The 24,544-nt window shown below is 47.8% G+C and overlaps 1 protein-coding gene across 1 annotated transcript in view; it reads right to left on the bottom strand.

The window, feature by feature from the left end:
- Nucleotides 1–17,490, bottom strand: part of PCBD2 (pterin-4 alpha-carbinolamine dehydratase 2) — a 322,620-nt gene extending 305,130 nt beyond the window's left edge. The window contains exon 1 of the mRNA XM_082257161.1: nucleotides 17,273–17,490. Coding sequence (XP_082113287.1) covers nucleotides 17,273–17,377 — 105 coding nt within the window. The 5' untranslated portion in view covers nucleotides 17,378–17,490. The remainder of the gene's footprint in view (nucleotides 1–17,272) is intronic.
- Nucleotides 17,491–24,544: the final 7,054 nt, after the last annotated feature.

Genomic DNA, 24,544 nt, shown 5'->3' with positions numbered 1-24,544 from the left:
TAGAGATGGCCGGAAAACCTGGAGGAGGAGTACCCAGTCTTCCTTTCTGGGGACAAGAAAAAGTAAACCTTTCTCCGCCCCCCAGGATAAAGCAAAATCTTTTTTTGACATAGGGCAGGCCCAGACACTCCTGGTGGGAGCCAGGCTCAAACATTTTGTGCCAGTTTGGGCAAAAAGATGCCAGGACCCTTGGGTCCTATCTACAATAAAACACGGACACTACAGGACTTTCTCTCCTCAGCCTCCTCAATATTACTTCAAGGAGGACAGAGATCCCAACATCACCACAAAAAGCGGAAGCTCTTCTGCAGTTTATAACGACTCTCCATGTACAGAGCGCAGCGGTTCCAGTGCCCCCTTCGGAGCAATATACGGGTTTTTACTAAACTCTATTCCTCGTTCCAAAGAAAACTGGGGAATGGAGACCAGTAATAGACCTGAGAAAGCTCAATCGACATATCGATCGAAAAAGTTTCAAAGGTGGAATCTCTGCAGACGATAATCCAAGCAGCACAACCAAAGGATTGGTTAATCTCAATAGATCTTCAGGAGGCCCATCTGCACATTTCAATTCTTCCGTCCTCTCAGAGATTCGCAGTGGGGCATCTACATCTTCAGTTTCAGTGCCTTCCATTCGGCCTATGCACTTCTCCTTGGGTCTTCACGAAGGTCCTAGTCTCTACCATAGCCCTTCTCAGGGAAAAGGGCCTACGGGTAGATCATTTCCTGGACAACATCCTCTTGCTTGTGGACAGTCAGAGTCACCTTCTTGCAGAGGGACGTCTTATTACAGTCTTTGACCCAGGCAGGGAGGTTAATAAACTATCAGAAGAGCCATCTCATGCCTACCCAGCAGATGATCTATCTTGGAGCATTATTCAACACCAGTCAGGGTACAGTGTCATTACCCACACAGAAAGTGAAGATCCTCATTCAGAGAGTTTCCAAGATTTTGTGCAACCCCCGCCTGACAGCTTCTCTCCGTTTGAGCCTCATAGGTTCAATGTCAGCATGCATTTTGATGGTGCCATGTCACGTTGGCATCTGAGGTACTTTCAGACCGGCTTCCTAAAACAGTGGAAGAAACAACGTCTCTCACAGACCATCCTCTTAACACCATGAATGCGCAGAAGTCTTCATTGATGGACGAAGCTTCAGAACCTCTCCAAACCACGATATTTGGGTTCCCTCTCATAGACCACAATTACTTCAGATGCCAGCGGAAAAGGGTGGGGAGCCCATTTTGAGGAAATCGAGGTCCAGGGAAGATGCTTCTTTCAAGCCGAGAGCCTAGTCTCAAACATCATGGAGTTGAGAGGATCATTCCTACCCTTAACCTCTCTAGCTCCCCACATCGGAGGTAAGAGAGTCCTTCTATGACTAGACAACAGGGCAGCAGTCTCCTATATTCAAAAACAGGGCGGGACTCGCAGCAGGTCGCTTCTGTCAAGAGTAGAACAGATCATGCTCGGGGCAGAGAGGAATCTCCTAGACTTCAGAGCAGTGTATCTCCCGGGCAGGCTAAACAATCAAGCGGACATTCTCTCTAGATCTTGTCCGGACAACAACGAATGTGCCCTGCATCCGCAGGTATTTCACCAGATCACCAATCACTGGAAATATCCTCAGGTGGATCTGTTCGCTACACCACGGAACACCAAGCTTCCCAGATTTATCTCCCGTTTTCCACAACCCCAGATGGAAGCAGTGGACGCTCTGACATGCACCTGGGACTTCGACACAGGGTATGCCTTCCCACCTCGCCCTCTTATTCTAAAATTCTTCCTGAGGCTCCTGAAGGAACCAGTACACATCCTGGCGATTCTCCCTTATTGGCCCAAGAGACCTTAGTTTCCACTAGCCATGCAGCTGTCTGTGAGCACACCTCTGACACTTCCCCTGTTCCCTCAACTTCTACAGCAGGGCAGAGTCTCTCATCCAAACCCGCACAGATTGGATCTACCGGTGTGGAAATTGAGTGGCGGAGGTTTGAAGCCTTAGGCTGTTCCCCGAAAGTCATTTTGACACTCCTTCAAACAAGGAAACCATCCACAAACTCCATCTACTCAAGAGTCTGGGGCAAGTTCCAAACCTTTGCGGCTGGGAAAAAAAAATTTTGATCAATTCTCACCTTCAGTCTCGAATATTTTGGGGTTCCTACAGACCGGACTTGACCTAGGCCTAGGTCTCAGTTTATTAAAGGTCCAGGTAGCCGCATTATCAACGGCAACAAATTCAAGATGAGCAGTCAACCCTCTCTTAATTACGTTCCTTAGAGGGGTGTTCACGCCCTCTGGTCAGACGCACCTTTCCAAAATGGGACCCAACTCTAATCCTGGAAGCTTTGGCGGAACATCCTTTTGCTCCTATGGAACAAATATCGATTTTTAACTTATCCTTAAAGATGGCCTTTCTTCTAGCCATTACATCTGGCAGGAGGATATCGGACTTGCAAGCCCTGGGAATCAGAGAGGATCACGTTCCTTTCTTTCCAGACAGAGTGGAAATGCGACCTATTCAAGGTTTCACCCCTAAAGTGGCTACCGCAAGTCAGCTCAGGGAACCATGGGCCTTGCCAGTTTTTTTTTTTTCCCAGTCAGAAATAGGCCCAAGCTTGGACATAGTGAAAGTCTTCCAGAAGTATCTGGAAGCTAAAAAAAAAATTTTTAGCTTCCATGGTCGTCCATGGTCGTCTCAGCACACATTTATAAAACATTGAGTTGACCCTGGAACGCTCACCACTGTAGAATTTGAAAAAAGGACAATGCAGGAAGCCCTTTCTTCATCCAAAAAAAAAAAAAAAAAAAAAAAACCATTTCCTTGTGTTTTAGCATCGACCCACCCTTTTGTCAGCTAGTTATTTGTCACAGGTATGCTGCCATTGAGGCACCAGGAAAACGGAAAATTGTATCATACTTACCGTAATTTTCCTTTCCTGGTGCCTATCCATTGCAGCATACGCTCCCTCCCTCGGTATTCTATATCATAGGAGAATGCTGGGTGTAGGGGGCATGTTTCTTTTAAGCTATTCACTAGTCCTGAAGGCGGAGTAGAGGCGGAGCTCTATCACAGGTATGCTGCCATGGATAGGCACCAGGAAAGGAAAATCACGGTAAGTATGATACAATTTTCCGTTTTGCGCATCCCTGAGATCTAATGATCACCAGGTAAATATCTCATTTTGGAGGTATTTCCTCTCACTTCCCTGTTTTGGCTATAGAACGGGAACTGAAGGGAAATCCACCAAATAGGACACAGATAGCAAAAAAAAAAAAAAAACAAACTGACCGGGGTTATAGCCCTCCCTTACTCTAGATGAAAAGGAAGAAAAAAAAAAAAAAAAACCTCAGTATTAGACTTACTGAATATGATGCCCCTGGACCATCTCTTTGAAAGACCAAAGCCCCAAGAGGATAGCCCTCAGTTCCCTCCAATTGGAGGATCTCTTGATTTCCCTGCTTGTCCATGACCCCAAAGCAATCTGGCCCTCAAAATGAGCACCCCAACCCCAGGAGCTTGCATCCATTGTCAATCTCTTTGCGCCTGGAAAAGTCCAGAGCAGGCCCTTGTTTAGATTTGTCGCTTTCGTCTGTCACTAGAAAAACCATGCTTTTCTAGTGACTCCCCGTAGAACCAACTCTGCAGAATTGGCTGCTGGAGACACTTAAAATGGAGGCGGGCCCACTGGACAGCAGGGATAGAGGCCGTGAGAAGGCCTAAGGTTGACATAGCTGCCCGAATCGAAATCGGCGAGTTTGTCTGGACCTTTTTCACCGCATCTTGGAACTTTATTATCTTTTAGTCTGGGAGTCGATGATGCAACCCAAAAATCGTATTCTCTGGGAAGGGACCAGGTTTGATTTTTCTTTGTTCAGACTTTCCAGGTGGCTCTCTGTCCTCCTTAGATCCCTCAACAAAAGGCTTTTTGTGTTGGCAAATAAGAGAAGATCATCCAGATATGGCACAATCGACACTCCCCGAACCTGAGGAGTGCCAAGGCTTCTGCCATAATCTTCGTGAAGATCCTTGGGGAAGAAGACAGCCCGAACGGGCTCTGAACTAGAGGTGCGACCCCCCCATCGCCAATCGTAAAAACTCTTGCGATGCTGGCGCTATGGGGACATGCAGTTTACTAGGGCCGAAGATCTTGCGGATGTCACGGAACCATGAACCAGACGTACAACAACAGATAAGTGAAAATAAGATGGCTTTATTGAAAATCAAGCTGTAAAGCAAAAGTCCAAACGGATGGCGAAACCGAGGCAGAGTCCTTGCGAAGCCAGAGGTCAGGAACCAGGAGGGTAGTCAGACGAAGCCGGGATCAGGAACCAGCAGGGTAGTCAGACGAAGCCAGGATCAGGAACCAGCAGGGTAGTCAGACGAAACCAGGATCAGGAACCAGCAGGGTAGTCAGACGAAGCCAGAGGTCAGGAACCAGGAGGGTAGTCAGACGAAGCCAGGATCAGGAACCAGCAGGGTAGTCAGACGAAGCCAGGATCAGGAACCAGCAGGGTAGTCAGACGAAACCAGGATCAGGAACCAGCAGGGTAGTCAGACGAAGCCAGGATCAGGAACCAGCAGGGTAGTCAGACGAAGCCAGGATCAGGGACCAGAAGCAGCAGCAGTCTTAGAAGCATGTGAACACAGGAGGACCAAGCAAGGAACTGAAGCCACAGACCTCCTATATATATATGAGCTAGGCATCCAGCTTCTCCCAGTGGGAAGGAGGAGCCGCAGGGTGGGAGGCTACAAGAAACCCAGAAACCAAGATGGCCGCCAGCACATGTCAAACGAAGGAGAACAGCAAGAAGGTAAGACCATGACAGTACCTCCCCCTCAAGGGCCCCTCCTCCGCGGAGTAAAGAACGGTTTCTGAGGGAAGCGTGCGTGGAAGGCTCGGAGCAAGGCAGGAGCATGGACATCTGCGGAGGGAACCCAGGAACGCTCCTCTGGACCATAACCACGCCAATGAACCAAAAACTGCACCCGACCGCGGACCAGGCGTGAGTCCAGGATATTGCTCACCTCATACTCCTCACGATTGCCCACTTGGACCGGACGGGGCCGAGGAACCGAGGAAGTGAAACGATTACACACCAGTGGCTTCAACAGGGAGACATGAAACACGTTGGAGATCCGCATGCCAGGAGGAAGCGCAAGGGCATAGGCTACCGGGTTTACCCTGCGAAGCACTCGGAAGGGACCAACAAAGCGAGGCGCCAGCTTGGGAGTGGGCACTCGAAGGTTGAGGTTGCGGGTGGACAACCATACACGGTCTCTGGCCTGGTAGGAAGGAGCAGGCGCTCGTCTGCGATCAGCCTGGAGTCTCTGGCGCTGCGCAGAGACCTCAAGGGACTTCTGGATCTGTACCCAAGAAGCACGTAGGACGGAAAGGTGATCCTCCACAGCCGGAATATCCTGGGGAGAGAATACTTCTGGTAACACGGCAGGTTGGAACCCATAATTGGCCATGAAGGGAGACGTCCCAGAGGAAGAGTTCACCGCCGTGTTCCTGGCAAACTCAGCCCAAGGCAGGAGGTCAACCCAATTGTCTTGGTGATCGGAGACATAGCAACGAAGGAATTGCTCCAAGGCCTGATTGGATCGTTCTGCGGCCCCATTGGACTGAGGGTGGTAGGCCGAGGAGAAGGAGAGATGAATCCCCAACTGGGAGCAAAAGGCGCCCCAGAACCTGGACACAAACTGACTCCCCCGATCCGACACAATCTCCTTGGGCAGACCGTGCAACCGGAAGACCTCCCTGGCAAAAATCGTGGCCAACTCCTGTGCAGAGGGTAACTTCTTGAGAGGAACACAGTGGCACATTTTGGAAAATCGATCCACAATCATGAGAATGACCGTATGGCCTCGGGATGCAGGGAGGTCCACAATGAAATCCATCCCCAGGTGTGACCATGGGCGCTCCCCGGTGGCTATGGGTTGCAGAAGGCCCAACGGAAGGTGCCGAGGGGACTTACTCTGGGCACAAACGGAGCATGCCGCTACATATGCGGCGATGTCGGAACGTAGGGAAGGCCACCAGAACAGACGTGAAACAGCCCAGGACAGCTGATTCTTTCCAGGATGCCCCGCGGTCTTGGAGTTATGGTAGGTTCGCAACAACCGAGTGCGCAACTCCTCAGGCACAAAACATCTGCCGTTGGGTCTCCCAGAGGGAGCACCAGATTGAGCCGCCAAAAACTGCTCACCCAGGGGAGAGGTCAGGCTGGTGCGAATGGCGGCCAGGATCTGATTCGGAGGTATGACCGAAGTCGGAATCGACTCCTCCCTGGACAGGTCGGAGTACTGCCGTGATAAGGCATCCGCCCTGATGTTCTTGGAACCGGGTAGGTAGGAGACCACGTAATTAAAACGTGACAAGAACAGAGCCCATCTGGCCTGACGTGGTGTCAATCTCTTGGCCTCAGAAAGGTAGGTCAGATTCTTGTGGTCCGTCAGGATGAGGACCGGAACCACCGAACCCTCGAGCAAGTGCCTCCATTCTTTAAGGGCCTGCACGATGGCCAATAACTCCCTGTCACCAATCTGATAGTTGCACTCCGCGGAAGACAGTTTCCGGGAGTAAAACCCACAAGGAAGCAGAGGACCCTCTGGTGTTCTACGCTGAGACAGAAGGGCGCCTACTCCCGTCTCAGACGCGTCCACCTCGAGGACAAAGGGCAACCCAGGGTTGGGATGCGACAGAATCGGAGCCGACACAAAGGCGGACTTTAGAGCCTCAAAAGCTCGGATGGCCTCGAGCGGCCAGACCTGGGAATTACTGCCCTTCCTGGTCAGATCCGTGAGAGGCTTGGCTAGCATGGAAAAGTCCCTGATGAACTTCCGATAATAATTGGCGAAGCCCAAAAAGCGCTGCAGGGAGCGAAGACCACTGGGCTGGGGCCACTGTAAGACAGCCGAAGCCTTCTCAGGATCCATGGAGAACCCCTCAGCGGAAATGATGTAACCTAAGAAGGTTACCTGGGATCGGTGAAATTCGCATTTCTCAAGCTTACCGAACAGCTTGTTCTCTCGTAACCGTTGCAACACTCGTCTGACATCCAGAATGTGGGTCTCCATGGATTCAGAATATACCAAGATGTCATCCAAATAGACCACCACACACTGCTGCAACAGGTCACGGAAAACATCGTTAATGAATTCCTGAAAGACTGCGGGCGCATTGCACAACCCAAAGGGCATAACCAAGGATTCATAATGACTGGTCCTGGTGTTAAACGCGGTCTTCCACTCATCGCCCGCCTTGATCCTTACGAGGTTATATGCCACCCTCAGGTCGAGTTTGGTAAAGACCGTGGCCCCTTTAAGGCGATCGAACAGCTCGGAAATCAAGGGTATCGGGTAAGCGTTCTTGATCGTGATGCGATTGAGACCCCTGTAATCGATGAAAGGCCTCAACTCACCGCCCTTCTTTTTCACAAAGAAAAATCCAGCCCCTGCCGGGGACGAGGATTTGCGAATGTGTCCGCGTGAAAGCGCCTCCTTCATGTACTCCTCCATGGCCTCATTCTCCGCTACCGACAGTGGATAGACCTTGCCACGAGGAGGAACGGCACCAGGTTGTAACTCGATGGCACAATCGTATGGGCGGTGCGGAGGTAGGGCAACCGCGCGCACCTTATCGAATACATCCCGGTACTCCTCGTATTCAGGAGGCAACAGAGAGTCCGAGGAAGTACACAGCAACTTGACAGGCCCATGGATGCAACTAGCCCCACACTGCGGTGACCACGAGAGGATCTCGGCCGATCTCCAATCGAAAGTCGGATTATGCTTCTGGAGCCAGGGGTACCCCAAGACCACCGAGTAGTGTGGAGACGAAATAACCTGGAAGCAGACCGACTCTCTGTGAACGGCACCAATGGCTATCCCCACTGGAAGGGTCTCATGAGTCACGTGTGGCGGCAGAAGGGGTCTGCCGTCTATCGCCTCAAGAGCCAGTGGAGAACCTCGGGCCTGCAGAGGAATGGAATTGGCGGCAGCGAACACACTATCAATGAACAAACCACCAGCACCAGAGTCCACCAACGCCTGGGTCGTCACTGAGCCCCCAACCCAGGAGAGGACAACAGTGATCAGTGGTTTGTCAACACGGGAAACCGGGGACGAGGAGACTCCACCCAAGATCTGCCCCCGACAGGATCTCAGGTGCGAGCGTTTCCCGGATGGTTCGGACATGCCAACTGAAAATGCCCACCGAGACCACAGTACATGCATCGACCCTCGCGTCTTCGGAGTACCCTCTCCCCCTCGGACAGGCGAGCAAAGCCCAGCTGCATGGGTTCACCCCCAGCCAAGTCATCCCCAGGAGGCGTGGGAGGAGAGGGAGGCACGGGTGGGACAGCAAAGGTAGGCGCCAATCTGTTAGGAGGCCTCCGCAGACTCTCCTTAAAGGAAGGTCTCTCCCTGAGTCTGGTGTCAATCAAAATCAAGAAAGAAATAAGAGACTCGAGCTCCACTGGTAGGTCCTTAGCTGCAACCTCATCCTTCAAGGCATCCGAGAGACCATGAGAGAAAGCAGCGACCAGAGCCTCATTATTCCAGCCCACCTCTGCTGCCAGGGTACGAAACTCAATGGCGTATTCAGCTACGGATCGTGAACCCTGTCTGATGGACATAAGGAGCTTCGCAGCAGAGGCAGCACGAGCCGGCACATCGAATACCCTCCGAAGAGAAGCAACAAAACCGGAAAACTCGGCAACCACCGGATTGTTGTTCTCCCATAAAGGGCTGGCCCAGGCCAAGGCCTTGTCCGAGAGCAGCGAAATTAAGAAGCCCACCTTTGATCTCTCAGTAGGAAAGGCATGTGGCAGCAACTCGAAAAAAATGCCCACCTGGTTAAGGAAACCTCGGCACTGAGTTGGCTCTCCCCCAAAGCGCTGTGGAAGGGGGGCAGAACCGGTCATACCCCGAAACACCGCAGGCGCAACAACAGGTGTCGGGGTAGACTCTGGCGCAACAACCGGAGCGGCAGTAGGAGCGGGCCCAGGAGCGACAACCGACCCATCGGCAACGGGAGCGAAATGAGCCGTGCGTTCAAGCAGGGTTTGCAACGCCACGGCGAACCGACCCAACAGGTGATCCTGCTGATCAAGTCTGGCAACCAGCGTGGGTAGCGAGGATGGCCCTGTACCGTCAGAATTCATGGCTTGGTCCTAATGTCACGGAACCATGAACCAGACGTACAACAACAGATAAGTGAAAATAAGAAGGCTTTATTGAAAATCAAGCTGTAAAGCAAAAGTCCAAACGGATGGCGAAACCGAGGCAGAGTCCTTGCGAAGCCAGAGGTCAGGAACCAGGAGGGTAGTCAGACGAAGCCGGGATCAGGAACCAGCAGGGTAGTCAGACGAAGCCAGGATCAGGAACCAGCAGGGTAGTCAGACGAAGCCAGGATCAGGGACCAGAAGCAGCAGCAGTCTTAGAAGCATGTGAACACAGGAGGACCAAGCAAGGAACTGAAGCCACAGACCTCCTATATATATATATGAGCTAGGCATCCAGCTCCTCCCAGTGGGAAGGAGGAGCCGCAGGGTGGGAGGCTACAAGAAACCCAGAAACCAAGATGGCCGCCAGCACATGTCAAACGAAGGAGAACAGCAAGAAGGTAAGACCATGACAGCGGACAATCTTACAGATTCTGCAGAGGCATCTGCCATGTATCCAACTGCTTTATGTAAGACTGGAAAAGTGTCAAGCAGATCCTTACGAGGGGTCCTTGCCTCAATATGCCCCAGTTGTTCTGGCCAATGGTCCAGATTCCTGGCTACTACAGTTAAAGCCATTGCCGGTTTAAGGTTAGCTAGCGTAGTGTCCCAGTCCTTTTAATAGGGAATCAGCTCTCATCCATGGTGTCCTTCAAGACTCCCATATCCTCGAATGCTAGATCCGTATTACGTGAAACTTAGGAGAAAGCTGCATAGAGTTTGGGCCTCTTTTTCCAAACCTGGGCACTACCCTCATAAAAAGGGAACCTTCTTTTTAGGGATCGAGAGAAAAAAGGGGCCCTCTCTGGATCTTTCTATTCCCTTTTTACAGCCTCTGACAGGACCCTGTGTATTCCCTTTTTACAGCCTCTGACAGGACCCTGTGAACCAGGAATACTCGATGCTTAACCTCACCCATACCCTGATACATCTTATCATGCAGAGATAACTGAGCTTTATCTTCTTTGATGTCTAGAGTAGTATGAATGGTCTTTAAAAGGTCGTCCACCTCCTCCAGGGATAGTCTGTAATGTGAGGAAGACACCTCCTTCTCCTCACCTTCCTCTTCGTCTGATCCTGGAGAAACACTTCCCCCCTGCTCCTCTGAATAACTTTCTCTAGGGCCAGAAGTGGGAGGGATGTGGACTAGCTGGTGGATTACCACTAGTTTGTGCTACCAGACTTTTATCCAAAATGGACCCGAAAGATTGAAAAGTATCTGCCAACTCTTTCTGGAAAGAAGTGAGAAGCTCACTGGGTTGGGCAGAAGAAGTTACAGAGGACGTCTCCTCCTTGACTAAATCTGCTATACAGGCCTTACATAAAGACTTGGTCCAAGAGTCCCTAAGTGTGCTTTTACAGGAGGGACATTTCTTCTTGGAAGGAGGGGGGGGATGTTTGGTCTTTTCTTTGGCTTTAGCCTGAAAGACACCAAAAGATCATGAACAAACATAACATCCCCAAACAGGTCTCCACCCTAGCAGACCCCCTGAAAATAGATAGTGATAACAAACAAAAACACATCACAAAATCACCATCCTAATCACAATCCCTAGGAAGTCACTCTGGAGTGTGATGCAGGTTCTCCACCTCCCCTAAGGGAATGAAAAGAGAGGGAATAGCATAAACCCAGAGTAATCAGTCAGGCCTCTGCCTTGCTTACCTGGGGCTGGCTGGTGTTTCTGGCTCCTGCTCCTGCCACTACCGCTGGTTCCTCAGGATCCATTGCTGCAGAGGGCTCAACGGGCGTCCAGCAGCTCCATTTTCAAAATTTAAAAAAAGTCCTTTTGCCGCTGCAGGGACCGGAAATACACCAGCAGGGGCTGCCTCCTCCCCCTGCGTACCAGCGGCCGGAACAGGAAGCCGCCGCGTGCTGCTGGAGACCTGCCCCGCCGGAAATTTCATCGCCCGCCACAAGTGAAAAGCCTGCAACACGAGAACTGCACCTGCCGCAGCCCAAGCCCCACACCCTCCAGCGGAACCTTTGGGGCCTCTGCCCTACCCGGGCTTGAAGGGGAAAAGACTCCAGAACAACCCCCTCCCGTCAGGGGGGGATGCTGGGATGGCAATAAAGAAAAAAACTTACATACGGGATATGCCCTTCACCCTTCCCCACCTGGAGAGAGCGTTGCACACCCTTGGTTCCCTGCAGCGTTTCCACCATGGCGGAGGAAAAACTACAACTGAGTTGATGGTGGATGGGTCCGGGCTTTAAAGTGGTGACTGCAATGTTTCCTGTGAAATTGGGTGGAGCTACGCTCTCTCCAGGTGCTATCCTGCAAGACGATATGGGAAAAAGTGTTGCCTTTTGTTTTATTTTAAGGGTTACTGCATCCCACTGCTCTTTGCATTCTTATTTATTATGTTTTTTTTTTCTATATAACAGGCTTTACATGTATTATGCTCCTGAAATCTGTATTTTCAAGCCTTCATTTTTTAGCTTGATTGACCAGACTGTTATCCATAAGGCAGTCCAGGCCACCCAAATTCAGGCCTAGCTGTTAAGAAGCCTAATGTCAATAAGAAAAGCAATAAGGACAGATCATAAACAATATCAGATTAAACCCAAACCCCAGGCAGATATAAAAATGACCCTTAATATGGCTATTATTTAAAAACAAATATCTACATATAACTCGCCAAGATAGATGAATATTTGTTTACGTCAGCCTCCTGCAACTATATTTAGGCTCTGTTCAAATCTAGGCAACAAGTCAAATCCCATTCATTTCAATGGCCACTGTTGACATCTGAGCGTTCTGTCGCCTTAAGCAAAACGCCCGTTGTTAAAAAAAGTACATGAGCTTCTTTTTGGCAGATTACAGGCCTTTAACTGTTTTTCATTGGTCATTTTTCAACACAAAACGCCTGCACAAAAACGCCTGTAAACATAGCAACGCCTAGATGTGAATGGAGCCTTAGGCTCTGTTCAAACCTAAGCGTTTTTTCAGCCTTTTTTACCTTAGAGTCCTGTTTATACATGTTTGCTTTGCTTCAAAAATTAAACCCCATGTTGATTTCTTGGTGCTTAAAAGCCTCCATACAAATTTATCATAACACTCTCTAACAGCACCTGCCGCATTTGAAGGGCATTTATTCAGTTAGCTTCGCTTTAGAGGTACAAGATCTCCCAGGATGCACTGGAGAAACCAACAAGCCAACCGGAAAGACATCAGCAGTCACTTCTGGTTCTTATGTATACATCTCAGAAGTGTCTGGTGTAGACATCACATCTGGTGTACAATGTGGAGCAGCAGGAAGTTTAGCAAGGTCTGGACAGGAGCAGAAGGCACATGTGGTGCACAATGTTGGAAGCTGTAGCAGAAGGTAGGTAGAGACTGGAGAGATCGAAAAGGATAAGCGTCAGAGGATCAGCAGAACTGGGGGACCGAAGTGGGAGAAACTAGCAGATGTCACGAGTGGTGAGCAGCATTATAGCAATATAGTGGGAGGTGAGCAGGGCCTGCAGAGAGAGGGGGGGTCAGCAGAGCTGGGCATTACTACTGAGTGGGGGGGGGGAATCAGCAGAGCTGGGGGTTACTAATGAGTGGGGGGGGGGGGAATCAGCAGAGCTGGGGGTTACTACTGAGTGGGGGGGGGGATCAGCAGAGCTGGGGGTTACTACTGAGTGGGGGGGTCAGCAGGGCTGGGGGTACTGAGTGGGGGATCAGCAGATCTTGGGGTGGGGCATCAGAAAACCTGAAAGTTACTATTGAGGGGGGGGGGGGATCAGCAGAGCTGGGGGTACTACTGTGTGGGGGGCATTAGCAGAGCTAGGGGTTAGTATTGAGAGGGAGACCAGCTGACCCAGGGGTTCTACTGAGTGGGGCATCTGCTAAACAAATGTACTAATGAGTTGGGGATCTGCTGAGCAGGAGTACCAATTAGTTGGGGATCTGCTGAACAGGGGAATTATTGAGCTGGAAGAAATACAAAGTGGGAAATCAGCAGAGCTGGTGCACAATGTTGGAAGCTGTAGCAGAAGATAGGTAGAGACTGGAGAGAGAGAAAGAAAAAAGTGGCAGAGGATCAGCAGAGCTGGGGGACCGAAGCGGGAGAAACTAGCAGATGTCACGAGTGGTGAGCAGCATTATAGCAATATAGTGGGAGGTGAGCAGGGCCTGCAGAGAGAGGGGGGGGTCAGCAGAGCTGGGCGTTACTACTGAGTGGGGGGGATCAGCAGAGCTGGGGGTTACTACTGAGTGGGGGGGGGATCAGCAGAGTTGGGGGTTACTACTGAGTAGGGGGGGGAAATCAGCAGAGCTGGGGGTTACTACTGAGTGGGGGAGGGAATCAGCAGAGCTGGGGGTTACTACTGAGTGGGGGGGGATCAGCAGGGATGGGGGTTACTACTGAGTGGGGGGGGATCAGCAGGGCTGGGGGTACTGAGTGGGGGGATCAGCAGATCTGGGGGAGGGGCATCAGAAAACATGAGAGTTACTATTGAGGGGGGATTAGCAGAGCTGGGGGTACTACTGTGTGGGGGGCATTAGCAGAGCTAGGGGTTAGTACTGAGAGGGGGGACCAGCTGACCCAGGGGTGCTACTGAGTGGGGCATCTGCTAAACAAATGTACTAATGAGTTGGGGGATGTGCTGAGCAGGAGTACCAATTAGCTGGGGATCTGCTGAACAGGGGAATTATTGAGCTGGAAGAACTACAAAGTGGGAAATCAGCAGAGCTGGAAGCACTAGTGAATAGGGCATCTGGTGGAAATAGCTTATACTGGGATGTTATTTAATGTTCAGAGGCCTGATATTTTTAAAAATGAAATGGTTTTATTGACACTGTATAATGGAATAATAATTATGAATCTATTAAGTGAAAGCTAAAAGGTATCACATATGTAGTATAAATGATCAATAGAATGTGTCTCAGCGCAGGTCCACACTCTCAGGAACATTAAAAGTGATATTACACCCTCAGTTTGAAACCCTTTTAATAGCTGATTTCGGCCATGTTCACACATTTGTGAAATGGATGTGGGTTTCCCCGCATCCAATCTGAATTACAGGGGAGTGTGACCGGCTCTCAATGAAGCAGATTCAGGTGTGATTTCAGGCAAAAACTTAGACCTGATTTACACCTGAATCGGTGCACAGGGAGGCACCGGACCCCATGCTGTGAGCCGCAGCCGCAGCATATGTAAACAGAGCCTTACTGAGTATGCAGCTTCTTTACCGTTTAACTATTGCCTTGTTCCAGTTTAAGCTGGTACCATGACCACTGCTCCAGGTTTCCTGTTTCAGGGTGGCTTCTTTTCTTCTCCAGCATGCTATGGAGAGACTATTACATGCAGGGGCTAGAGCTGCTTCTCTCTACACTGTGTGCTTCAAGAGAATCACACAGCCCTATGGCCTAACATGGCTGGGCACTACTATGGTTTTTTTTCCTCCTCCCCCTTCTCTAGGCTAACAGGCTGGATGGAGGCATTGTCCACTGTTAACTCTTTCCTGTGAAGACTGGAAGTGAAGCAGAGAGCAGGAGCCAGCAGCATTAAAAGCTGTAAACGGCAAGTGCTAGAGTAAGAAATATAACAAAGTTTACTATACAATGTTTCATTTATTGTGCCTAATCTGTTAAAACTATAAGACCCCGTTCACACTGGGGCGACCTGTCAGGCGACCTGCTATAGAGAAGCTGTGGACCCGTTCTAATAGGAGCGACACAAGTCGCTCCGACTTAGAAAAAGGGTCCGGAGCTTCTTTGGGGCGACCCGGAGCGACCTGCATAGACTTCAATGTCATGAAGTCCGTGCCGGCCGCTCTGAGGTAGCGGTGCGAGCAGCGCGCCGTGACCTATGAGGTCGCCCCGGCAAGTCGGATCGCCCCAGTGTGAACGGGGCCTTAACCTCTGAGGCTTTAATGCTACTTTATAATGGAACTTTAGCAAGAAAAAGTCCTACTTCACGCTGGCCCCTTTTGCAGGTATAGCTAAGTAAAATATTAAAAATACTCATACTGTTTTAAATCCAATAACACACTGTCTCACCCTGCACTGCACATGCTCAGTTGCCCTCTTTTTTTTTTTTTTCTACATTGTGTTGAAAATCAGAGCCACTAGAGGCCGATCTGCTGATAGCCAAAAGATTTACTGCTGCTTAGGGGCTCTTGGCTTCAGCAAAATGAAAGCCATCGGCAAGAAGAAACAAGAACACAGGGGAAGGCAATTTACAGCACACACTAATTTTGGTAGCATAATTACGTGGAATGTATGTTCCTTGCTATTTATTAAATAGGTATGGGTGACAGTGCATATGTCCAGGTGTTTTTGATCAGCGGTGGACAGGAAACCTGTATAAATGAATGACAGGCTATAACTATCTGCACGTGGAGCGATTACCTGAAGATAGTGTCAGCCTGTCATTGATTGTACAGGTTTCTTGTCTGCCGCTGAACACAAATATCTGGTAGTATGCGCCAAAGAAATAAAATGATCTGGGAGGTGTATGGATGGACTCGTCAGTACACTGCTGTTCTTTCATTGTCTGGTAACAGGCTAAGTGGATCCATGACTAGACTGGTTTGCTTTAGTACAGCACAATAAAAATTAAAGGGGTTGTAAAGTCAGAAGTTTTTTAGCTTAATGCAATCTATGCATTAAGATATAAAGCCTCCCTAATACTTACCTGAGCTCCCTCTATATCCAGCAATGTCCACAAGTGCTTCAGCCGTCCGGAAATCTCTCTCTCCTGATTGGTTGAGACACAGCTGCGGCGCCATTGATTCCCGCTGCTGTCAATCAAACTCAGCCAATCAGGAGAAAGAGGGGCAGGGCCGAATGGCAGCTCCGTCTCTGAATGGATACATGCAGCTGCAGCTCGGATGCCCCCTAGCAAGCTGCTTGCTGTGGGGGCACTCAACAGGAGGGAGGGGCCAGGAGCTCCAGCCATGGACCCAAGAAGAGGAGGATCTAGACTGTCCTGTGCAAAACCAACTGCACAGAAGAGGGAAGTATTTCTAAACTAAATCTATTTTCTTCTAGCCCAGGTACAAACTCAAGGCAAAACATTTATTTTTATTTTGGATAATGTAAGGGAGTGTTATAGCCATTGTAAGGTCTTTTGTTTTTTTTGCCATCAGTGTGATGTTGTCTCATAGGCAGGGATGAGCTCGGCCGTGTTCGAGTTGGTATGTGCCTGATCCAACCAGTTAGCTGGCACTGCATTCCACTAGTCACAGGCAGTGAGACATTTCCCGATCCGCAGCTGCACAGATCAGAGAAATGTGTCACTGCCGGTGATTAGTGGAGTGCAGTGTCACCTAACTGGCGGGATCGGGCACGTACAAACTCGTACATCTCTACCTATTGGGGAGATTTCCCTTCCTGTCCCATAGCCAAAACAAGAAGGGAGAGTAAATTCCTCCAAAGTAAGGTAATACCTGGATGTCACCAGGTTTACCAGAACTAGTGTCCCCATTGTAAGATTAGTATTGCTCCAGGGACAAGTCCAAGTTATTTTGTTCTTTCCTTTTTGGTGATTAGGATAAATATGGCAAACAGACTCTTCCTAATAGGGAACACAGACAGCATTAAAACCCTACATACCACCCAATGAGAGGTGCCAAACAAATGTCAGTGCACGTGAACGATGTGATCACCTGCTCCCTCTGCCATATACAGGTCTAGTACTATTATTATCCCACAATGCAATGCGCTCTGTGAAAAGAGGAGGAGCAAAAGAAAGACAATCTCCCTTGCTCATTCACAGAATGCATTGCATATTTATGAAAGCATCTTGAGACAGTATTATGCAATCTATCCAGATCAATGGTGTTAATGAGCCCCTAAGTGACCTTTCCAAGGGCAATTGTGTGACATCAACCTGATACAGAAGAGATAACAGGCTGTGATCTCCCCCCAACAGAAGGTGTGTAGTCTGACCCACAGCAGACAAGCCAGCCTAGCTTCTCTGACATATAATGGTCTTTAATACATTCTTATAGGCAGCAAGTGGTTCTCTGTGTGATGGCTGCAGCTTTAACATGACATTTCTACAACTGATGCAAGGATTATCCCTTGTTTTCCCACCATTCATCTACTCACCATTTTGGAAAACTCTCTGCTATAGAGCGATGAGATCAGCCCCCTGCTATACACAGGGCTGTGTGTGAGTCTGGCTGTGCGTGTAATAAACAGGAAGCTGCACATGGCTGATCCACCTCCCCCTGCACTCAGTACACTGACTATATAATATCAGTACACGCTGATCACTATCATCTATATTCACAGATCCCGGGATCCTTCCTACAACTCTCATCAACCTATAGTATAACGTACAGGATACAGTGCCTGCAGATCAGGGGAGGAGCCAAGAGATCACACTGACAGCAGGAAGTCCTATCTACAACACTACCAGCTGACTTCATGTCTGCGCCATTTTATTAGGCAATGACCAGACACATTCATGTTATAACTAAGAACCATTTTATACAATTATGAAGAAAATACAAACTTACGGAGGAGCAGTGTAGAATAAATATAGATCAGGCCAACTGAAACCACATTATGTCAGTAACATGGCTCAGAACAGGATATACAGTATAATGTCAGTAACATGGCTCAGACCAGGATGTGCAGTATAATGTCAGTAACATGGTTTAGACCAGGATGTGCAGTATAATGTCAGTAACATGGTTTAGACCAGGATGTGCAGTATAATGTCAGTAACATGGTTTAGACCAGGAGGAACTGTATAATGTCAGTAACATGGCTCAGAACAGGATATACAGTATAATGTCAGTAACATGGATCAGACCAGAATGTGCAGTATAATGTCAGTAACATGGACCAGACCAGGATATACAGTATAATGTCAGTAACATGGATCAGACCAGGATGTGCAGTATAATGTCAGTAACATGGCTCAGACCAGGATATACAGTATAATGTCAGTAACATGGATCAGACCAGAATGTGCAGTATAATGTCAGTAACATGGACCAGACCAGGATATACAGTATAATGTCAGTAACATGGCTCAGACCAGGATGTGCAGTATAATGTCAGTAACATGGCTTAGACCAGGATGTGCAGTATAATGTCAGTAACATGGCTCAGACCAGGATGTGCAGTATAATGTCAGTAACATGGCTCAGACCAGGATGTGCAGTATAATGTCAGTAACATGGCTCAGAACAGGATATACAGTATAATGTCAGTAACATGGCTCAGAACAGGATATACAGTATAATGTCAGTAACATGGCTCAGAACAGGATATACAGTATAATGTCAGTAACATGGCTCAGACCAGGATGTGCAGTATAATGTCAGTAACATGGTTTAGACCAGGAGGAACTGTATAATGTCAGTAACATGGCTCAGATCAGGAGGAACAGTATAATGTCAGTAACATGGATCAGACCAGAATGTGCAGTATAATGTCAGTAACATGGATCAGACCAGAATGTGCAGTATAATGTCAGTAACATGGCTCAGATCAGGATATACAGTATAATGTCAGTAACAAGGTTTAGACCAGGATGTGCAGTATAATGTCAGTAACATGGCTCAGAACAGGATATACAGTATAATGTCAGTAACATGGACCAGACCAGGATATACAGTATAATGTCAGTAACATGGACCAGACCAGGATATACAGTATAATGTCAGTAACATGGACCAGACCAGGATATACAGTATAATGTCAGTAACATGGCTCAGACCAGGATGTGCAGTATAATGTCAGTAACATGTCTCAGACCAGGATGTGCAGTATAATGTCAGTAACATGGCTCAGAACAGGATGTGCAGTATAATGTCAGTAACATGGTTTAGACCAGGAGGAACTGTATAATGTCAGTAACATGGCTCAGATCAGGAGGAACAGTATAATGTCAGTAACATGGATCAGACCAGAATGTGCAGTATAATGTCAGTAACATGGCTCAGATCAGGATATACAGTATAATGTCAGTAACAAGGTTTAGACCAGGATGTGCAGTATAATGTCAGTAACATGGCTCAGAACAGGATGTGCAGTATAATGTCAGTAACATGGCTTAGACCAGGATGTGCAGTACAATGTCAGTAACATGGCTCAGACCAGCATGTGCAGTATAATGTCAGTAACATGGCTCAGACCAGGATATACAGTATAATGTCAGTAACATGGCTCAGACCAGCATGTGCAGTATAATGTCAGTAACATGGCTCAGACCAGGAGGAACAGTATAATGTCAGTAACATGTCTCAGACCAGGATGTGCAGTATAATGTCAGTAACATGGCTCAGAACAGGATGTGCAGTATAATGTCAGTAACATGGCTCAGAACAGGATATACAGTATAATGTCAGTAACATGGCTCAGACCAGGATGTGCAGTATAATGTCAGTAACATGGTTTAGACCAGGAGGAACTGTATAATGTCAGTAACATGGCTCAGATCAGGAGGAACAGTATAATGTCAGTAACATGGATCAGACCAGAATGTGCAGTATAATGTCAGTAACATGGTTTAGACCAGGAGGAACTGTATAATGTCAGTAACATGGCTCAGATCAGGAGGAACAGTATAATGTCAGTAACATGGATCAGACCAGGATGTGCAGTATAATGTCAATAACATGGCTCAGATCAGGATATACAGTATAATGTCAGTAACAAGGTTTAGACCAGGATGTGCAGTATAATGTCAGTAACATGGCTCAGAACAGGATGCGCAGTATAATGTCAGTAACATGGCTCAGACCAGGATGCGCAGTATAATGTCAGTAACATAGCTTAGACCAGGATGTGCAGTATAATGTCAGGAACATGGACCAGACCAGGATATACAGTATAATGTCAGTAACATGGCTTAGACCAGAATGTGCAGTATAATGTCAGTAACATGGCTCAGACCAGTATACTCAGTATAATGTCAGTAATATGGCTCAGACCAGCATGTGCAGTATAATGTCAGTAACATGGACCAGACCACAATACGCAGTATAATGTCAGTAACATGGCTCAGACCAGGATACGCAGTATAATTTCAGTAATATGGATCGGACCAGGATACGCAGTATAATTTCAGTAACATAGATCCGACCAGGATACGCAGTATAATTTCAGTAACATAGATCCGACCAGGATACGCAATATAATTTCGGTAACATGGATCGGACTAGGATGAACAGTATAATGTCAGTAACTTGGATCGGACCAGGATGCGCAATATAATGTCAGTAACATGGGTCAGACCAGGATGCGCAGTATAATTTGACTCTTGGCCATACATCTCAAGGATCAGAACATTAAGGGGTATGAGAGATGATTACGCCTACACAGGTTGAACTGGATGGACTATTGTCTTTATTCAACCTCAACTACTATGTAACTATGTAATTTCAGTAACATGGTTCGGACCAGGATGAACAGTATAATGTCAGTAACTTGGATCGGGCCAGGATGCGCAGTATAATCTCAGCAACATTAATCGGACCAGTTTGTGCAGTATAATCTTAGTAACATGGATTGGACAATATAATGCACAATATAATATCAGTAACATAGGTCAGGTGTGAGATATAAAAAAGGAAAAAAGTATAATGCCATCTGCAGTAACATAACTAAAAAAAAAAAAAAACTTAGCATCACTAAAATAAATACACCACCCCACAAAACAATTGGTACATTGCTATAAAACTTATAGCATGAACAAAAATCACCATAGACAATTAAACAGAGCACTTTTCTCCTCTCCACACACCTATCGCTAATGCCTCGTACACACGCAACGATTGTTGGCCGTGAATTTTCGGCCAACGTCCGATCGGCCGATTTTCGGCTTGTTAGTATGATGCTTCCGACAACCGACTCCGACTTTTCGGCCGAACAAAATCTGGTGTGCATGCTATAAAATTTTTGTTGGCCGTCAACAGAACGGCCGATTGTTAGTACAGATTTCGGCAGACAAAAATCTGATGAGCAAGACTGGGCATGCTCAGAGAAGAAAAAACACACGGAAAGTAAACCAGAACATGACATCACTTCTGAAGTTGGTTTTTGTTGGCCGATAAAATTCGTGTGCAGTCCAGAGCACATTTCAACCAACACAACAACACTGGACAAAAGACGGCCGATTGGTCGGCCGATAATCGTTGCGTGTGTACGAGGCATTAGTAATCCACTGAACAGAATACACCCCCAGCAATTCAGCGTTGTTCTATAGGGATCTGCCATGCCACTCCAGGTCCTACACTTCACAAATTAGTGTTTGCTCCCAGGATCTCTCTCAAATAGATTGCATATTCATTGTGTCCCATATAAATTGAAAACATCCGTTAGTGTCTTTCCCCACTCCAAAGAACTGAGATTCCCCTTATAACATGAACCAAAACTAAAACATTGTAGTACAGTCACAAGTTTGTATCACATAAGGGGTTAATACTGCTCCCAGGGTATGCTGGAATAATGTTCAAAATCCTCCAATAAATCTTAAAGAGAAAGAGTATGAAGTAGCACATAGTGTACAGTCATAAAACACTATTAAAATCCAATCAAAATGCACTTACCTGCCCCAGTGCACATACAATGTACACACAAATAAACTGCATATGTTATGAGAGGTCTCTGCCTCTCTAGTCTATACTATAGATTCAGCCAGCCATTGTGGCTTGCTGTGTTCCCTGCCACATGGTCACTTTTGCATGTGCGTAACGCCAATCTCTGCCCTACACGTTACATCTTTTCTGTGCAATTCTCATCCATCTTTCTGACCCACTTTATTATTATATATTGAATGGAAGTGCATTTTTTAATGTGTAAATTACCTTTACAGGTCACAGAAAGCCAGTGATGCTTGATAAAGAGACTACTATGGTTGGACCCTAAAGGAATGTGGCACTGGTGGCACACCAGTGAATTTGACATTTTTTTTTTTTAAATCAGAAGATATGTATGACAGATATGAAAGAATGATACTAAATGATTCTTCCCTACATACCATACATGCTTATCAAGATACCTTGCATATTATTTCATTTTCTCAAATAGGTTCAGAGTTGTATAAAGTACTCGAAACCCATACTTGAGTAAAAGTACAAGTGCTCGATCAAAAAGTGACTTGAGTAGAAGTACTAAAGTATTCAACATTTTTTGTACTTAAGTATTGCAAGTAGTTTTTTTAAAAGTTTTGCTACTCAAGTACTGAAAGTAAAAGTACCAGTAGTTTTGAAAAAAAAATGCTACTCAAGTACTGAAAGTAAAAGTACAAGTACTGTGTTATGTAGTTATTAAAGAAAGAAGTCAAAAGTTTGAACATCATATTGTTTTTTATTATTTCAAATGCAGCTTTTATTTATACATACAGTAGCATTTATTTTCGTATGCGCTGATAATACACATGGTTTGAGCTTCATGAAACCTGCCATCTACTGTTCTGGCAGTGGTAATTTTTATAATTGTAACGAGTAACGGGTAGGCCCCACCTCCTCCCCTACCACTCTTTGCTCCCTTTCAGCATCCGTGTTCCTTTTTTGTCCTCCTCATACATATGGTGATATGTTCCTACAGCGGTCCTATGTACTGGAAGCAGGATTGGGTCAGCATGGAGCCTCCGCTAAGCCCTTTGCTATTAGCAGGGTATGGAGGGGGCAATCGAAGAGACCCTGGGCAGGAGCTTAGTGGTCTGGCCGAGAGAGCCCAGCTGCTGCGGGTGGCCCACTATTGCCCGAAGACAGCCCAGTGTTGCATCTCCTGGGACCCTTCTCTGCTCTGGGCAGGGTGGTAAGCCCTGTTATGGGACCCATTTATTTCTCATCTGAATAGTGCTTTTCTATGTCTAAATGTTTTTTCTCTCTTGTGCTGCATTCTGGTCATGGGTTAGTGTTCCACATTACAGCCGGTGCCCCCTGTGTTTATTTTGTGTGATCCTTCCGGTTCCCTTACCTTCTCTAGCTTCCTCTGTCCCTGGCCGGCCGCAGCCATGGTTGCGGCCACCACTTCCGGGTCCTGTGGCGCTCTGCGCATGCGCAGTTCGCGCCGAGTGTCAGACGCGGTGCGCATGCGCGGGAGTGACGTCACACGCGCATGCGCGATGCGCTGTAGCAGCCGTAGGGTGGCAGATTTAAACTGCTGCAATGAGCAGAGCTGGTGGGAAGGTCGGCAGGAAGTTAGCCTCCCCCAGACTCTCGACTTGTGTTCCAAAGTAAGAAGATTCTGGAGGCCTGTTCTCTTCCCCCCCCCCCTTTTGTAAGGTCTGTGGGCTACCTTTTCTAAATATGTTGTTTTTCCTTTTAAAATGCAGTCAGTAAGAGACTTGTCCTTTGCATAAGTATGGAGTCGTCTCTGCCCCCTAGTGGTCAGCCCGCTCATACCAGGTATGTGCTGGGCCAAGGGTCATCAAACTATGGCCCTCCAGTTGTTCAGAAACTACAATTCCCATCATACCTAGTCATGTCTGTGAATATTAGAGTTTTCCATTGCCTCATGGGATGTGTAGTTCCACAACAGCTGGAGGGCCGTAGTTTGAGGATCCCAGTGCTGGGCAGTGTGGGGTTTTTACTATTTTTTTCTGTTTTGCATCTATCTCTTGCAAATTGTCTTTTCTATGCCTTGTCTGTCTGTCTGCAGCTCGTCTAGGTCTGACCAGCAGCTTAGCGCACGCAGTGAAGACAGGTGATCAAAATCGCAACACCGGCACTCCTCATCCAGATCCAGGCGCAGATCCCCTCAGAGCCAGGGACATGAAGGGCGGTCTTCCGCTGCAAAGCATCATGGCCACTCAGAGCGCCCGCATGGAAAGAAGTGCTGGGGGTGTGGTACTCCAGTCCCGGACGGTACCTCCCTCTGTAATTCCTGCTATGCCCAAGCTACGGTGTACGGGAGAATTTGGACCAGCACATTGAGGAGGTAGTGCGCAGAGGCCTCAAGGACTCCCTTGCTGATCTTCATCGGCCAAGTACTTCAGCAGGGCTGTCCCGCTCGCCTGAAAGAGATCTCCTTGGTCAAGATCCTTTTGAATCCTCCCAGCCCAGCCACCCTTCCATTCTCCCTTCGTATTCTGAGTCTGACTCAGAGGAGTCCTGTCTGGGGTTTGAGGTCAACCTTGTTTCCCCATTGGTAAGGGAAGCTCTTGACTGGGAGGATCCTGCAGTCTCCCCTCCTCAAGCAATTATGCAAAGAACGCTTGAATTTTCCCTTCCTAGGGGAATTGGGAGAGATAATATCTGAGGAATGGAGTAAAGTGGAGAGGAAAAACTCCTTGGTCTCAAATATGGCGAAGCTTTACCCTTTCAAACAGGAGGAAGGGAAGCACTTGGAATCTCCACCCCTAGTGGACGCCACGGTAATGCGGCTTGTAAAACACGTTACTCTTCCAATGGAAGA

The sequence above is a fragment of the Pelophylax lessonae genome, assembly GCF_965119305.1.
Source record: "Pelophylax lessonae genome assembly, chromosome: 4".
NCBI lineage: Eukaryota > Metazoa > Chordata > Amphibia > Anura > Ranidae > Pelophylax > Pelophylax lessonae.
Note: the sequence above shows the minus strand (reverse complement) of the source record. Positions and strands in the feature narration are given on the sequence as shown.